Genomic DNA, 18,863 nt, shown 5'->3' with positions numbered 1-18,863 from the left:
GACGTGACTCCTGCTAAGAAGCACTCATGACATGGGAGCCAGCAGAGGTGTGGCGTGGAGCCTGGCAGGTCCTGACTTGTCTTCCCAGGGGTTACTCTGTGGCAACAAGGTAGTAATGGTGGAAGGACTAGAAACACAGGCTAAGACAAGCATGAGAGGCTGTTACAAAAGTCAGAGCAAGGTGGGAACAGGAAGTTGGGCCTCTATTCCACCCATGGCTAGAGCAATAACGGACACCAGCAAAGAAGGAAATGACATCTGCCCGCCTCTAACCCTTCCAGTGATGTGACACTGCCCCCTGTCCATCACCTTCACCACCACCAGGATTTTCTTTCTCTTTCTTCTTTTCCTCCTCCTCCTTCTTCCTACCAGCTTTCCCTCCATATTGCCTTTTCTCCCTCCCGCTCCTCCTTTCTCCCTCCCGCTCCTCTTCCTCTTCCTCTACCTTCCATCCCTTTCTGTCTCCCTCCAACTTGCCTTCTCTCCCTCCCTCTCCATCCATCCCTTCCTCCTCATCACTCTTCCGCCATCTCTCTTCCTCCTCCATGTCACCTTTCTCATTTTCTCTTCCTCTTCCCTTCCTCCCACTTGCTTCCTCTCACCTCTATGCCTTCTCCTCCTCACCCTCTCCTTCACTGTTCTCCTTCTCCTTGGGTCAAGGTGCCTTGCCTCCTGCATCTAACTCATTTCTATCCAGTGAGAGGAGACAGAGAAGAAAGCCTGAGGTCAAAGAAAGACCAGCTGAAGAGCAGTTAGCAGGTTTCCAGAGGGACAGACAAACACACAGTTATTACAAGTCAGGAGAGAGAGAGAGAGAGAGAGAGAGAGAGAGAGAGAGAGAGAGAGAAGGCTCAATTAGATCGGGACTTTCTGAAGTCTAGAAACTCCAGAATGCTTAACAACTATTTAAAAAAAAACAAATGAACAAACAAACAAAAACAGCCTTTCCTCTGGATTCCTTTGCCTTGAGAGCCTACAAGGGAAACCACAGGCCTCACAGCAATCCTGCCAGGCAGGAGATACTGGATGGACACCTACTGAATAGCACCCAGGGTTCTGTTCGTTCTCTGCCTGTGACCACCTGTCCCCTCTACTGTGACCCAGAGCTGTCCCCAGTGTTTCTGCATAGGTCACAACAACCTGTTTACAGACATCTAGTGTTCCCAGGCAGTCTCAGGACAAGGGACTCGGGAGGCGTCCAATTGGGCAGCAAAGCCTTGGTCAGAGAATTCGTTCCTCCCTTTCTATTTATGCCGATGTAAACACTCGCCAAGGAAACAAGGCATGTGGGCATGCGCAGCCCTGCAGGCCCTCGGGTGGCTGCAAAAGGCAACTGGAAAGTCACATGTCATAACATTGGAAAGTACATATGCAGCTATTCTTAGCCTTGGAATGTATACACTGTCTGCCTGCCCAGCAGCCCTTGCAGAGCTCTAGAAGCTGTGAAAGTGCCTGCAGCATAAACAAACCCTGAAGTCTCCTAGGATAGGAGAATTCGCCAAAGGAAAGGCCTGGGCTTTGTGGTTCTATTCCAAGCCTAAGGTAGAAATCTTCTGAAAGGACGAGACAGACCCAGCAGGCATCTGTGGATGTCACCGCACCAAAACAAGGTAAGTGTCCCTAACACATCATCCCTCAGCAGGCAGACTGGCTGTGTCACCAATAAATCACAAAAGGTGCTTGGTCTTCGCTCTCTGTTAATTACATCCAAAGCCCACGCAGTCTTCTATCTGCATCTTGCGACGGCCCACTGTGATCCCTCACTTCTGTCTAGTGACCAGAAGACCACACCCCTGCCCCCAGAATGCCAGCCTCCGGGAATAACAAGGCCCCAGAAAGATTTGGAGATAAATTAACTGACACATGAGTTGAGGACCTAGACAAAGGTATAATTTCTTGTCAGATGCATGGACTGTTCTCAAGTGTCATGCTAACATGCTGAGTCCCCCGCTACCTATCCGCTTTGGTTGGAAGACGCCTTAGTGTAGCTCGAGATGCGATGTGCCTTTTATCTCTGAGGATGACCGTGGCCTAAAGTAGATCACTCTGTGGCAGAGGGTGAGGGTGCTCTTGGGAAACACATAGCAGTGAATGAGGCTCGGAGCCTGCACAGCTAAACCCCCCGTCCAGTACGCTCTGTGAGAGAGCCTTGACCTTGCTTCCATTTGAGGCTTCCCTCTTTCTTTGTAGGATGGATGAGGAGTTGCCTGATGGGGTTGTCTTCAAAGACCGCGACTTCTCCTCAGACTTGTTGAGACAGCTCAACGGCTTAAGGCAAAGCAAGATCCTGACAGATGTGAACATCTGCTGTGGGGCCCGGGAGATCCCTTGCCACCGCAATGTCCTGGCCTCCAGCAGCCCCTATTTCAAGGCCATGTTCTGCAGCCACTTCCGGGAGAGCAGAGAGGCCAAAGTGCAGCTGAAAGGCATCAACTCCGCAACCCTGGAGCAGGTCATCACGTATGTGTACACGGGAGAGGTGCACATCTCAGCCTCCAGTGTCCTCCCGCTGATGGAGGCAGCTGCCATGCTGCAGTACCCACGACTGTTCGAGGCCTGCTCCTCATACCTGCAGAGCCAGCTGGCCCCCAGCAACTGCCTGAGCCTGGTCAGGCTTGCGGAAATCCTAAGCTGTGAGAGCCTTAAGAAGAAAGCCAGGGAGGTGGCCCTGACTTACTTCCCAGAGGTGGCGGCATCAGCCGACATGAAGGAGCTCTGTGCTGTGGAGCTGAGAGACTATCTGGGAGATGACCAGCTCTGTGGAGAGGAGGAGAAGGTGTTTGAGGCCCTCATGGCTTGGGTCAAGCATGACCTCAGGGCCCGGTGGAGGTACCTGCAGGAACTGCTGCAGCAGGTCCGCTTACAGTATATTCACCCTGCTTTCTTCCACCACTTTATGGCCAATGATGCCCTCCTCCAGTCCTCACCCGCATGCCAGGCCATCCTGGAGATGGCCAGAAAGCAGATATTCTCTTTGTACGGTCCCTGTGCCCAGGACTGCAAACTCGTCTGGCACAGCCCCCCACGGAGCTCCTATCAAGACTTCCTCCTCCTCCTGGGGGGACGGAAAGACAGCCAGCAGACCACCAGGGATGTCTTGCTCTACAGTGTACAGACCGGCCAGTGGCAGAGCCTAGCCAAACTCCCCACGCGATTGTACAAGGCCTCGGCGGTCACCTTGCACCGCAGTGTCTATGTGCTTGGGGGCATGGCTGTTAGTGAGGGGAAGAGTATCATCAGCTGCAGCGTTTATATCTTCTCTCTAAAGCTCAACCAGTGGCGGCTGGGGGAGCCCATGCTGGCAGCCCGCTACTCCCACAGGAGCGCTGCCCACAGGAACTTCATCTTCTCCATTGGGGGCACAGGAGAAGGGCAGGAGCTGCTGGGCTCCGTGGAGAGGTACGACAGCATCTGCGATGTGTGGGAGAGCGTGGCCAGCATGCCAATGGCCGTGCTCCACCCTGCCGTTGCGGTGAAGGACCAAAGGCTCTATCTCTTTGGGGGTGAGGACATCATGCAGAACCCTGTGCGCCTTATCCAGGTAATCAGCTGGTCCTTCTCGTCATGTTAGTAGCAAGTGTGTTTGCACACACACACACACACACACACACACAGAGTAATAAACACACCTAATATAATGCCATATACAAATACCTGTGTGTCTTTAGTCATGACTATGCATTCACATGCATGTATGTAATAGCATAAACATGCACACATTATACATATACACACATAATCATATATATATGTACTCACATAGGCACATGCACATATATAATGGCATATACATATATGCATACATATGTGTGCATGTATTCAGTCATGTGTGCATTAATTCACATGAACATATATAACAGCATAAACATGCATACACATATATATATATACACACAAATTATGTGACATACTCACATATGCATATACACATATATAATGGTAGATAGATGCAGACATATACACATGCATGTACAATGACAAACATGTGCACACATATATATATGCATTTGTGTATATATTCATATTTCTCATGGCATATAGATGTGCATATATATACTTGTATACATATGTATACATGCAGATACATAATGGAATATACACGTGTGCACATATGCATGCATGCACTCATGTGTGCATATATATGCTATATTAAATGGTATACACACATGCCCACGTGCGCATATATGTGTATTATTAACATGCCCATGTGCACACATAAACACACATATATGTAAAAATGTGTGCACATATGAGAGCAAATACATGTATGCTTGTGTGTGTGCGTATACACACATGCACACACACAATATGCACATATACATATACATAGGCATGTACAAAGCATGCAAACACATGCATAAATTTGTCTTTTGCAGAGAATTAAAAGAAGAAACTTTTCAGTGTTTTTTTTTTTTTACTTATGAATTCTTTTTGTGAGACTAATGCGAAGTTATGTCAAATGCACCCCCATGCACAAAGACTTTGTTTCCACTTGAAGGAAAAGTAAGCGAAAAGTTCGGGCTGAAATACGTTAAAAACAAGACAGCAAAGTCCTATAGGATGTTAGTGGTGCCCCTAACCCGTATCAGTATGTCTTCACAAGAAGACTCAAGCCTTCCCCCAACAGATCCCCTGGAACCTGGCCTTGGACCTGCTGAATCCAAGCCTCTTAGCATGGGATCCCGGCACCTGTGCTTTACAAAAGTCTCCAGGGGGCCCCAAAGCACAGTAAGGTCTGGGGATCCATGTCTTAAGTGACAGAAGAAATTCAGGTCACTGACACAGTCTCTGGGCAGTATTTGATAAAGGCGACCTTCAGGATATCAAGAGTTACCCAGCTTCACGCAAGCTTGTAACGATTGCTCCACAGCTGGTAAGCTTCTCTTCACCGCATAGAAGACCCCGAGGGCTGGGCGCTGCTCGTCTGTATGCTTTATACTGATCATTGGCCACTGTAATGGCCGCAGACCTGGGAGGAAACGGAAAGTTACATTTAACCTCCAAGGAGTGTACAGGGCAGCTGTTATTCAGAAGCTGAAGATACGGGTCTCTGCGAGCTCAGGGGTGTCCTGAACGGGACCAGAGGGAGTCACACCTAGTGTGAGGGTCCAGAGGACTTCGAAGAAAACTCTGTGCTTGGCTTTAGCCGATTTGAGCACAGCAGCAGAGAAAGAGAGCTGACAGATAAGAAAGACGGCTGAAAGAGGAAAGTCTGTGTGGATGCTGAGATGCTGAAAAGAGCATATAAGCGAGGGCCTGACTGAAAGCCAAGAACCTCCTGACAGCTGAAGAAGTCAGTGATCTCGGGGGAAAGGTCCTTTGTACAAAGGCCCCCGAACAACAAAAAAAAAAAGGAGGCACAGCCCACTGCCTGGGATGCTGAGAGCGTGACATGTGGTTGTGGACGGTAGCTGGGGAGAGAACAGGTGTTAACCCCCATATAATCTTCATCACCCCCTTCCCACGCTACCCCAGCAACATCCTCCACCCAGATGCTACCTCCAAGCCCCTCCTACCAAAATTGTGGAACTTTCCAGAAGGGCTGGTGGAGATGAAGCCGTTATAACTGGACTCCGTAAATCTTGTCAAGAAACATGGGATGGTATCCTGAGAGTATGGGGCACAGAGGGCTTCGGAGGGTTTCATGTGGGGTGAGGAAGCAATCACAGTTGCATTTTAGCTCCCTCTCTGCTTGTTGAGAAGGGATTGGAGGAGATCCAGGCAGGAGAGCTGGGAGATTCTCCCAGAAGTCCAGACAAAGTGTGAGGATGGCTTGGGCTCTATCAGCGCCGCGGCTGGAGGTTGCTTTCTCGCCTTCTGTCTTGCAGCCCAGACTCCCGTGCCCGTCTTTGAAGAATCTTACTTCAAAGACATACAGGTTCTCAGTTCCACGTTGGCTTAAGCTGGGAGAAACTCCACGCTAATCCTCAAAAGAGATGCATGCAACAGAGCGCTTTGATGGAAAGCTACAACCCCTCCCACCACCGCTCTGCCTGCTTTTCTGAATAGAATCAACAAACATGCTGGTGACTTCACACCACAAAACCATCACAGGCTTCCTAAGAATAAGACGCAAAACTAAAACAAAGCCAAACAAACACCAGCTTGTGAGTGAGCCTTTCGTGGTGCAGCTAAGGAAAGCCAGGAATGGGTGCATTTATTAGTTTGCATGCTTTTTGTTCCTACCTCGCATTAGCTTCGAAGTGGACGTTCTATTCACTAAAACAGAGTTTAAAATGAATGCCCAGAGTTCCTCGATGGAGCAGGTTGGGTGTTCAGGCAGAGGCGGCGTTTTCTCCATCCGATGATGCGTGTGTTCTTTCCAGCGCTGTCTTTCAATGGTGCACTGGACAAGGTGGGTGTGCACGGTCCCGTTGTACCTGGCCTTTGCTCTGCCTCTGCTGCTGGACAGCAACACAAATCTCATGCTATGCTATGAGGGAGTATCACTTGTTCCCTTTGCTCCCTTGCCTCAGCCTCTCTGGGGTACTGTGAGGATGGATGGATGATAAATGTGTCCTTGAAACCAAAAGCAAAGCTAAGAGAGCTGAAGGCCAGGGGAGAGATCACTCACTGGAGCTGAATGCAACCAGCGTTTGCTTTTCTTGCGAGGATCTCAGTTCTCAAGGGGCGTGCTGTTGGTGTGCTTTCAGGTGAAGCAACGGGGCTTCCCAGCCATTGTGACCATTCTCAGGTTCTTCAGGCTTCAACAAGAAGAAGGACTGATACGGATCCCAAGGGGATCTTGGTCTCAAAAACATCCATCGGGAGACTATAACACGGATGGCTTAATATGCAAAGGGACTTGCCATGAAAGCCTCATGAACTGAGTTTGATGCTCCCCCCTGCCCTCAGAACCCATGTAAAAATGGAGAGAGAGAATACAGACTCCACAAAGTTGATCTCTGATCTCCACGCACACGTCATGGCACGAGCGTGCACACATACACACATGCACAACACAATAATGTGTAAACTATCAGGAAAGGCTGTACGTACTCCCTCAACAGGTCCATGGCGTTGGGCTCTGGGCTGAACCAGAAACTACCATTTCCACTCAGTCTAGCTGTGTAGCCTTGAGCAAGTCCCTGAGCTCGGGGCCTCAATAATGAGGAAGAAGCAGCAGCTGACTGACAAAATGTTTGTGGGTGTCAAATTATTCATGCTATGTAGTTACTTATGTTTAAAGATGTATTTGTTTTTATGTATATGGGTGTTCTGCCTACATACATATCAGTGCATGCATATATATAGTATGCACAAACACATACACACACACACACACACACACACACGTGCATGCAGAAGAGAACGTCTGATTCTTTGGAACTAGAATTAAAGACAGCATGTGAATTGCTTGGAATTGAACCCAGATCCTCTGGAAGAACAGACAGGTCTCTTCTTCACCACTGAGCCACCTTTACAGCCTCTATTCATTATTTTAAAAGCAAAGTCTCTTATATTTTTTTGTGGTGAGCCTAGCCTTTAATGGCTGAGCCATCTCTCCAGCCTAAAAAGCAAAGTCTCATGTAGCCCAGACAGACCCTGAACTCCCTCTATAGCCAAGGATGACCTTGGCCTTCTGGTCCTCCTGCCTCCACCTCTTGGTTGCTAGGGTTACAGGTGGCACTAACCACACCCTGTTTATGTACACAGGCCTTCACACACGCCGTGCAAGTACTCTATCAACTGCCTTACATCATCACTCCCAAATTTTTTATCTAATGGTAAGATTAAGGTCTTTCATAAAGTCATAAATTATATTTTATACGGGGAAAAAAAGGTTTTCAACAATTACTATGTCATTTTTCTCTGTGAACAAATACTTCTTTTCTGATGTGGAGTCATTCCTTTATTTCTTGTGCTGGATTTTGCCTATTACTAATTAACTTACATTTCCTATTTGTATTTTAAACCTAGAAAAGCAACGGAAGAGGGAATCCTGATTTGATCCACATTTCATAGTATAGCTAACGAGACAGTCTTCTCTTCTTTGATTCGTCATCTTCTCTTGTTTCTTGTCTTTCCCCAAAACTTAAATTCCTCTCAGGCATAAACTGTTCCAAAGCCTTCCTTACATGGCCTCAAACTTATTCTTGGTGCTCTTAGCCTCTCAGCTACACAGGAACATTTAAAAATATAAACATGAGCTAGAAATACAAATTATAGGAAAAATAATTGGTTTACTAAATACCCAAGTTACTTCATGCCTCATTAGAAGAATAAACTATCCCAACAAGGTAAGTGAAATGCCTACCCCAATACAGAGCTCTCGGTCCATTCAGTGAAAATACAGTCATTGGTCTCACGGGGTCACATGACTAGCTTCTAGTACATTCTTTTTTCTGCCAGCCATAATTCATTTACTGATAGTAATTACCTACACTTTAAAACATGAAAAGAAATAGAAAAATATTATTTCTGACTCACCCTCTAAATGACTACTTGGGCCATGAGACGGCTCAGCGAGTACAAGCTTGTGTCACCAAGACTGATGACCTGCGTTAAGACCCTGAGCACTCCCATGGTGGAAGAGGAGAACCGAAACACAAAAGCTACGCTCTGACCTCCATACTTAAGCTGAGGCATCTATACTACACACACACATACACACACACACACACACACACACACACACACACGTCAAATGTAATAAACAACGGCCTCTTTTCTCTTTTAAAGAAGTTAACTTTAAATTTTATTACTATGATCGTGTCTCCCCCTTCAGGTTTACCACATTTCCAGAAACACGTGGTACAAAATGGAGACAAGAATGATCAAGAACGTGTGTGCCCCCGCAGTGGTGCTGGGGGAAAGAATTGTCATTGTGGGAGGTGAGTTAACAGAGGACAGCTGCCTGGGAACAGACTTGGCAGGTCCTGAGGGAAAATGGTTGCTGACAGCCAAGTGTTCCTCTCCGGGTGGGTCTTTTTGAAAGCACGCCCATACTCTGAGGACAGTGCAGAAAGCCCCACAAGGCTATTCACCTGGAAGCTTCTCCCTATATCTCTGTATAAACAAGAGACAAAGTGGTAACCATTCTGCAGAGCCGTTGCCATAATAAAGTGTGTAACATGGCTAAGGCCCTCGGGATTGTTCCAGACACACAGTGAAGAAAAGATTTTGGCTGCTACTAACACCGGCTAGGTGCGGTGGCTCACACCTATGACTTGAGACAGAAGGACTGTCACTAGTTTGAAGCTAGTCTGGGGCTACATAGTGAGTTCTACCTCAGACTAGACAACAGTGTGTAACCCTGTCTCAAAATAATAATAATAATAATAATAATAATAATAATAATAATAATAATAATAATAATAATAATAATAATAATAATAATAATAATAATAATAATAATATAATAACTATTACTGTTATTATAAGTAATCATCATAATGATGATGATACTACCAAGAGCAACGACAACAATGGCTATGCATCATTTCTCTGTAAATGCATAATATATTCTGGTTTAAGAGGATTGGTATAGGGAATCAGTGAGACCTGGGCTCAAAATCCCAACACTAAATGGCTACAAGCTTTTTTTGCAAGCTATTCATCTTTCTATGTCTTGGTTTACCTGTCAGCAAAATAGGGACCCTCAAAGTAGCTGCCCAATAGCCTGGCTTCCTTGACTGGCTATGGCTCTTGGATAACGTGGGAGACACGAAAATGCCAACGAGGCTAAGGAAGCTGCTGGAAGGCAGAACCTGCCCTTACTCTACACATGACTTACATGTTGCCTAAATTGGGGCCAGGCCCAGCTCTGTCACATGCCAGGCAGCTGCAGGGTACCTGAACATCCATGCTTTTAGCTCAGAGTTTCAGCGTGGTGTGGGTGGGCCGGAAGCAGAAGCATCAACCACGGACCCGTGGCCCAGGTGAGCAGCCCATAGCTGTTTGTGTTATCGGATTTTCCAGGTTACACAAGGAGGATTCTTGCTTATGACCCTCAGTCCAACAAGTTTGTCAAATGTGCGGACATGAAAGACCGAAGGATGCACCATGGGGCCACAGTGATGGGGGGCAAGCTGTACGTCACAGGTGGACGGCGGCTGACCACAGACTGCAGCATCGAAGACTCGGCTTCCTTTGACTGCTACGACCCTGAGACAGACACCTGGACGTCCCAGGGACAGCTACCTCACAAACTCTTTGACCACGCCTGCCTGACTCTCCAGTGCATACCCCACATGGCCAGCCTCTCATGAAAGCCATGGGAACCGTCTTGGTCAAAATGCTATGTGGGGCAAGAGACTGCAACCCAGCTCTGGTAGGGCCTAGAGCAGAGGAAGTCAAAACTACCACTTCTACAGAGTAGTCTTGTTCTTGATGCCAGTGGGGTGCTTTTGAAAATTCCATCCCTACCTCTGAACCAATGCCAGACACTACACTATTATAACTGGATAGATCTGGACCACATCCCTCCTGGTGGAAGAAGTGAGGTTAACTCCTTGATTGGCAGCCCAAACTTCCTCTGGGAAACCTGGACACACACACACACACACACACACACACACACACACACACACACACACACACACACACATACCTGCCCAGGTGACCCTTAACATCCAGAATGAGAGAGCTGAAGGACCCAAGAGGACCCCTAGAATCACTCAGGCCAGGTGTCCACATGTGAAACTGGCTGTGACTGTTCCCCTACACGCTATGGACATAGCACATTGAACTTAGGCTTGGTTCAGTAGCCACCTAGGGTTTACAAATTTTTTCTGCAATGAAAAACATAAGAAGAGGACAAAGTTTGCTTCTGGTAACAGATGTTCTTTTCTCCCAGGCTCCTGGGAGCTATAAAGCTGCAGAATTAATCCAAGGTTTCATTTCAGTAAGTGTTATAAGAATAGCTTTTCTGAGGAAAACCAACAGATTCCCTCATCAACAACAGCAGCCATTACCCTCCGGATGTCAGGGCTGACCCTCCCTGTGTCCCCTTCACTTCCAAGCACCCCCTCAAACTCATCCATTGTCAGGCCTATGAAAAAACTCAAGTGCCCATCTGAGGTTCTCAGTGCTGCCTGAGTACCACCACAGGGAAGACATTTGGAAACAGGGTTGTGTAGTCCCACTCAAGATGGATGCTCAGGGGTTTCTTTGAGGTGAGGCCCACGATTCTGTATTTCTGAAAAGCATCCTAGCTGGCCCTATCATTCAGCCATGGTGAAGAACTTTGCCCATCCCTGCTGTGCTCTGAGCACTGAAGACCACCATAGCTACTCTCTTTCCCATCCTGGCCAAGGCTAGGCAATCTCAGTATTGTAAGTAAAGTTGTTCCCCACCCATGGAAGCATCTGGAACAAATCGTGCTGTTCTGCGTGCAGTCCTGAAGTGTCCACATGCTAGAGCCTTGCTCTCTTCTTGCTTCCCATCCTGGCCCCTCAGGCTCTCAGAGTCCAGCCAGAGACTCTGCCTGTGCCATTGGCCCTGCCCCTCAGCCCACCATATGCTGACCCTTCCTCGAATCCTCTCCCCTTTTCTGAGACAGGGTCTCATGTAGCCCAGGTTGACCTCGAACACACTATGTAGGCTTGATCTTCTAGTGCTGCCCCCCAGCTCCTGAGTTCTGAGATTATGGGTATGTACAGCCGCTCCTGATTTAGGCTTCACTGGGGATCAAACCCAAGGCATCGTACATTCTAGACAAGCGTTCGACCAGTGAAACTGCATCCCAGCTCTAATCTATTCTCTTTGAAGATTCACTAATCAGGATCTTGGTCCTATCTCTCCTTGAATAGGAACTTGGAAAAGCACCCAGTGATGCAAACACTGACCAAACAGTCCAGTTTCATGTCTTGCCCACACTGACCACACGGCACGTCACTGCCCACCTCGCCCTCCACCTTGAACTACCTTCCTTTTCCCACTTCCACGTCTCTTGCTCTGGCTTCTCTTCACTTTGACTCACTTTGTCTCCTCATTTTCATGACTACTAAATGGGGCTATACCTGAAGTCTCAGTTCTTGGGGCCATTTTTTTTTATCTCTCCTCTCTTTGGATGGGTGAATTCATAAAATACATGCAATTGTATATTACTCCTCTTCCAATCTCCACAGGCCCCAGACATGCACGTAGTGCTTATGCATGCAGATAAAATATACATATACATAAAATGTGTGTGTGTGCACGCGCACAGTGTGTGTGTTAAAAATAGTTCTTCATCCCCTTGTTCTCCCAAACCCTCTGAGCTCACTGTGGTGAGCCTCAGAGCCCAGTTAGTACCCTTCCTCAAACCTCGCTGCAGCATCTCCACTCTTGTATTAGGGCTTCATCTCCGATCTTGCCTCTCTGTATTTCCTTTAGCAATACCCATACCATTCACAGTTATATATACATCCCAAGCAGACCCCCTTTCCCCATGTTGTACCCCTCTTCCAGGAAATTCTTTTCTCAGACTTCAATCTACAAGGCTCACTACACACACACAGAGAGAGAGAGAGAGAGAGAGAGAGAGAGAGAGAGAGAGAGAGAGAGAGAGATGGTAGAGCCTGAGTTAGATTTGGTAGGTCCAGGTGGATGTGACATGACATGCCAGGAGTCTAGAGGTTGAAGTGCTGGACAGAAGTCTGTTGTCTGAAATGGAAGAGTCCCGCCATCTGTAAACTCCTGTAGGAGGTCTGACTTTCTTTCCCTCTCTGATGAGTCAAATCACTAATAGGCTGCCCTGGGCTGTGGTTACTCAGAGTTCCTCCAAGTCAACTTAGATGACAGAATGATGTGACCCACCTCTTAGTGTTCATAAACTAAAGGGGCATCCCACAGGCTAACTCTGTGGGTCAGGGTGCCTTCTTGAAAGAGGAATTACACACCTACCCCCTGCTGACCAAACCCCCAATCCAAATGGCATAGCAACACAAACCCTCAGCACACAAGGGGCCCTTTCCAGTCCAGTCCAGCAGGGCAGAACCATATCCAAAGTGAAAGAGAAAGATGGCTTTGGCACGAGCCTTCCCTGGTCTCACTGGCTGAGTACAGCCTCGCTGGCCGCTGCTGAGGTCAAAGTATATTTAGCCAGCAGCAGTTCAACTAACACGTTTTAAGTTAAAATAAAATATCAAGCGGCCTGACTAATCATCTCCACAGGCAGCAGGAGGAGTCGGAGATGAAAGTGATCAAGGGCTAGGAAAGAAAATATCCCACACCCCATCCTAAGATGAAAGAGTGAGCAAGAGAGGGCGGTGGTTAAGGGTCACAGCATTGGGAAGGCTGAGAACCAAACTCCCCAACAGAAGAAACTGAGTTCACCATCTCTAACAAGATATGCAGGGCACAGAAGGTAGCCTGCGGCTGCGTTTACTCACACTCTGTAACCTTCTGTGCTGGCTCATACTACGCCAACTAGACACACAAACCAGAGCTATCTCAAAGGAGGGACCCTCAGTTGAGAAAGTGCCTCCATGAGATCCAGCCATGAGGCATTTTGTTAATGAATTATCCTTGGGGGGAGGGCCCAGCCCCAGCCCTTTGTGGGTGGGATCATCCCTGGGCTGGTGATCCTGAGTTCTATACGACAGTAGGCTGAGCAAGCCAATAAGAAGCACCGCCCGCAGGCCTCGGCATCAGTTCCTGCCTCCAGCATCCTGCCTTGTTTGAGTGCCTGTTCTTACTTCCTTTGAAGATGAACAGCAATGTGGAAGTGCAAGCCAAATAAACCCTTTCCTCCTCAACTTGCTTTTTTGATCATGGTGTTTTCATCACAGCAATATAAACCTTGACCAAGATGCCTTCCCAGTTTTAAAATCTCCCCCAGCCTGGTCATGCCACGCCCACCACACCAGACCCATCATGCCTCTCTGTGTTGGTACACACTGCTCCCTCTGCCGTGATGACTTTCCTAGTGGGCAATTTCTCAACCTTTACCTCCTCTGTTCTGTGAAGCTTTCTCAACCCTTTCCTCCTTGATACTGTCACAGGAAGTTCTTATTTCTTTTACTTGTGTGTGCACACAAACACACATGGAGGTATGCATGCAAATGTACAAGTCAGACCACACGTGTGTGTGTGTGTGTGTGTGTGTGTGTGTACAATCTGAAGTGTCGTTCTTCCTCAAACCTCCAAATATCCTTGTTTTCTGAGATGGAGTCGCTCACTGGTCTGCAGCTTGACCATTAGACTAGGCTGGCCAGCCAACAAGCTGTAGAGATCCTCCTGTCTCCACGCCCCCCCCCCCCATCTTATCCCCAGCGCTAGGATTACAGCCATATGTCTCCATGTATCATAGCCTTTTCTATGGGCACTGAGGGTTGAATTCAGATCCCTATACTCGCATGGCGAGCATTTTACCAACTGACCTACCTTCCTGACCCTCCAATTGCAGCATCTTCTTGGGCTGAGTTGGAATAGAAGCGCTTCACGGGGGCGAAGCAGAGTCTTGGTCCTTTGAGACCCCAAGGTCACGCTCACTAAGTCCTTGGCAAACAGATGGTGGAACAAATGAGTAGATGAAAAATGCAGTGGCCTCCAGGGCGCTGGATCGCCCGTGCGACTCCGGAGCAACAAGGACTTAATTACCCGGCCGACTGGCTTAAATGAGGTAGGAACTCAGATGACGCCTGACCTTTAAAATTGATCAGGGTTAGGGCTGGAGAAATAGCTCAGGAGTTTTTGTGTTTGTTTGATTTTTTTTTTTTTTTTTTTTTTAGAGACAGGGTTTCTCCATGCAGCTTTTGCTGTCCTGAAACTCACTCTATAGACCAGGCTGGCCTCGAACTGAGATCTGCCTCCCAGGTGCCGGGATTAAAGGCGTCCAGCACCACTCTTGGCTAAGATCAGGAGTTAAGAACACTCGCTGGTGCACAGACATACATGCAGGTAAAATAGCTGTGCACATAAAAGAGAAACAAAGGTTTAAACTGTTGAAGATCTGAGGATAGTGAAGAACATTCTGCATCGGAATGGAATCTGATAGGGAAGACGCTGACAGCTTCGCCCCAAGAGTCCTACTCGAGATCAGCTGACGGAGAGAGCTACTGGCCCCGAACTTCTGATCCCCTGAACCCCAGAGTTCTCCCAGCTCACTGTCTTCTTGGATCTTTTTTTCCAGAGAATTCCTCCTCCAATCATCTAGACTTTGGAAGGCATTAAGGGACCCTGACCACTGCTCCTCCTGATAACAGTGGTGACGTAAGCAGTGCAGCGTACTTAGAGGATTGGGAGCAGAAGAGCCCAGCTCAGGTTCCAGTTCATTCCTTGTTAGCGTGACAGGACTTTCCCAGCTGCCTTCTCTCTCTCTCTCTCAGGCCCCAAGTCCATGTCTGAAAATGAATGTTTAAGCCCCTGAGGGGTTTACCATAGATAATAAACCTTCCCGGACCATCGAGTGTCTGCCCTGGAATGGCAATCGGTACAGCCCAGGCTTTTTATTGTTAATTCATCTTTCTTCCTGCCCTTGTTACTAGCTAGTCTACACAATTTCAATGAAAAACCTCCCTAAATACCACTTTTTACTAAGGGTCAGCGATTAGCCCAGCAGATGGAAAGTCCTTCCAGTCTGTTTCCACAGATGTTCACATCACAGCTCCTCTCACTGGCTGGTCCGCCTCTGATTACCCCTCCGTTCATGCATTCACTCAAAACACTCATTTCGGAGCTCAGCAAAGAGTGTCTAGAATTCCCCTGTGTTCCATGCATCACGCTCAGGCTGGGAACTGCAGAGTAAACAAGGAAGAGTCCCCTTCCTCTCCCCCACAGTGCCCCTCCCCCATCCATCCACAGGGCACACAGAGCAGTGGGGTGTATCCAGCATGGTTTGTTCATATGGAAAAGGCACAGGGAAGCAGGGGCTGGGGCCCTGGTGGACTCTTCTTCAGGGCTGTCTTGGGTCTTTGGGTATGACACTCATTGCCTAGGGTACATTTATAAGGTACATAGTCAGGTATTTTAGAAGAATTGAGAGTATTCTTCATAGTTCTGGAAGAGGGAATCCCAAACCAAGGTGTGATGGGGCCATGTTCCCTGCACAGGCTCAGGCAATGGTCTCACCTGTGACGTCAAGAACACTCAGTGTTGTGGGGCTGCAGGTGCCATGCTCCCTCTGGCCTCGGCGTGTTCAGGGGCCACCCTAATACAGCCCAGCATCATCTGTCTCCCCCTTTATGTCTGCAAAGTCTCATCTTCCAAGCATGACCCGAGTCTGGGCTTCTATGTGGACATGAATTTGGGAGAAGGCACAACATGACTCATTTGACCCTGTCCTCCAAGAATTCTTAATGGTCTGGTGCCCCTGCAGGGCCACCAGAACCCCAAGTCATCCCAACATCCCCATGATGACCAGGGCCATCTTTTCCTGATCCTTCACTCCTAGCATGGGACCCGACGCCAAGAAGACACTCAGCAAGTAGGGCACTGAATCACTTACAGACCCAACGGACAAAAGAAAGATAGGCACACAAGACATAGCATTTAAGCAACTTCCTACAACTCAGGTACTTGCCAAATGTCCATCAAAAAGGAACTAGAGGGCCAGTGAGATGCCTCAGTAGGAAAAGGCACTTGCTGCCAAACCCAGTGACCTGCATTCGATCACCAGAACCCACATAACATACTTGTAGTCACACACATGCACACATGCATAATTACATACCACACACACACATTAAATAAATAGGGGGTAGATAGGTCATAGATACATGCATACATGCATGCATACATGCATACATAATACATACATACATAATACATACATACATACATACATACACACAATAAACAAATTACAAGAAAGAATTGGGACCTATGAGAAGTTACAAGGTAAGGCGCATGGAACAGTCTGTGAGGTCTCTTCTGTTTGCCCAGTGCCATCTACCACATCCTGCTCTCATCTTTCCACTGTGACGCTTTGGGGTAACTGCATGTTGGAGCAGAGTTTAGTGCAGGGGTTGTTGGAAGTGGAATCCACTTTTGAAATGCCTGCAAGTTCACAGAAACCCCAAACCTATTCACATGCCATCCCATTCGCTTCCTGTGAGAATTTGGTTTCTGCTTTCCCTAAAGATCTCCATGAATTTATTTTCATTTTTCTTTCATTTATTTGATTGAATTAGAATGTCAAGGCCTGCGATCCCTAGTTCCCCAGCCACCTTCCCATAAGTCAGTGGTTCAGAAAACGCAGCTTTTGAGATACAGCAGGGGATTTAAGAATCCACAGTGATGGTAACTCAGGGAGACGTAGGGCTGGAGGTCTGCCTTGTTCAAAATCAGAGGCTGTCTTTGCAGTTCACTCAAAAGACCCATCATCCCTACCCACGTGCAGAGACCAGATAGTTACCTCTGGACAATGAAAAAATTAAACCCTATGGAAAGAGCTGTGTGCGGAATGGGAGAGGAGTCCGTCTGTGCTGAAGGAAGGACCAAGGAGCAAAGCAGACACATCCTCAGCAGAACCTCAGAGGCAGGACCTTTTGTCCAGTACTGGCAAATAAAACAAGAGTGAATCCCCACTTCAGGTATATAACACTGGGCATGGTCAGTCACAAGACAGCCTTCCAACATACACACACACACACACACACACACACACACACACACACATACACACACACACACACACACACACACAAACCCCTACTCCCAATTGCCCTGTCAAAAGCAGCCCCCAGCCAACCTCTGACTTATTCACCTTCCACCCCCCTTTCTTCCCTCCATCCTTTTATTATAATGATTTGTGGGTTGGTTTTCTTTCCTGAGCTTAGGTCATTGACATTTGGCCCAAATGTTCATCTCATGTGGTGCAAGGACAGATCTGCTGTGTTCACAAGTCTGTTTTGGAGGCTCCAGAAGCCATGGTGGTCATCAGAAAGCAGGTACTAAGTGCATGCAAGCAAGCCAGTGCAGATGTTATGGGTGGAACTTGAAATGTTCCTGCACAAGCTCATGGTCGGAGTTCCCAGTTCCCACCTTGTGGATCTACTTTGAAGGCTGTGGAGATGGGGTGCAACTGGAGAAAGTGGGTCACCGAAGGGGGCGGAGCTGGAGGCTCTTGCCATAGTCTCTACTTTCTGCCCACCATATGGGCTGAAATCTCTATGAAACCATGATTCAAGATTAACCTACCCTCCCTCGAGTTGATTTTATTAGATATTCTGATCACAGAGACTAGAAGGTGAAAAACACACGGAACATCCAAGATGCAGTGCAGCTGAGAGACGAGGCTGAAAACAGCAGAGGGAGAAGGAGGGGAAATCTGTTGAGCCTTCAGTTTAGTCTCTAGCCACAACATAAAAATGCAGAGCAGTGATGTAGGCCTGTAATCCCAACACAGGCAGAACCAGGAAGCTCCTTGGGTGTGTTTTATATATATTTATTTACAGGGTTCATCAGAGTGGCTTACATTTAAGTTCCAGCAATGGCTGTGTCTCAATGTAAAGTCCAAGAATTCAGTAAGTGTTCAGTCCACGAGGCTGGATGTCCCAGCTGGTCTTCAGACACTCTGGAATCTCCCCCCGAAAAGTAGGCTCACTAATGAAGGAGTGGGCTTGCCTGTGAGGGCAAGGGCAGGCGGGCAAAGAACAAGAACTTCTTTCTTCCCTGCTCCGTATTTAGGCTGCCACAAGAAGGTATGGCCCACATTTAGGGTGGGTCTGTCTTCCTAGCTCCAATGATTCAGTTATGCAAATTCCCTTAAAGCTCTAGCCAGAAGCTCCGGGTTTATTTACTGCAGATGGAGTCAAGTTGACAAGCAAGAACAGCCATCACACTGGAAGGGTTGATGGACAGCCAATCTAGCCAATCAACAAAGTCTAGTTCAGTGAGAGAGCCCCTATTTTAAAAAAAAAAAAAAAACTAAGGTGGAAAGAGATTGAGGAAGACACCTAATGCTGACTTCTGGCCTCTGCACACACATGCACCAA

At 47.7% G+C, this 18,863-nt stretch overlaps 1 protein-coding gene across 1 annotated transcript; it reads left to right on the top strand.

Moving 5' to 3' along the window:
- Positions 1–1,441: 1,441 nt before the first annotated feature.
- On the top strand, positions 1,442–12,386 carry KLHL38 (kelch like family member 38). The gene is made up of 4 exons (XM_084750189.1): positions 1,442–1,610; positions 2,191–3,541; positions 8,729–8,834; positions 9,922–12,386. Exons 2-4 carry the CDS (start codon positions 2,192–2,194, stop codon positions 10,209–10,211), a joined length of 1,746 nt encoding a protein of 581 aa, XP_084606315.1. The 5' UTR covers positions 1,442–1,610; position 2,191; the 3' UTR covers positions 10,212–12,386.
- Positions 12,387–18,863: the final 6,477 nt, after the last annotated feature.

The sequence above is a fragment of the Acomys minous genome (assembly GCF_964271855.1).
Source record: "Acomys minous genome assembly, chromosome: 12".
NCBI classification, from domain to species: Eukaryota; Metazoa; Chordata; class Mammalia; order Rodentia; family Muridae; genus Acomys; species Acomys minous.
This window is presented reverse-complemented; position numbering and strand designations above follow the sequence as displayed.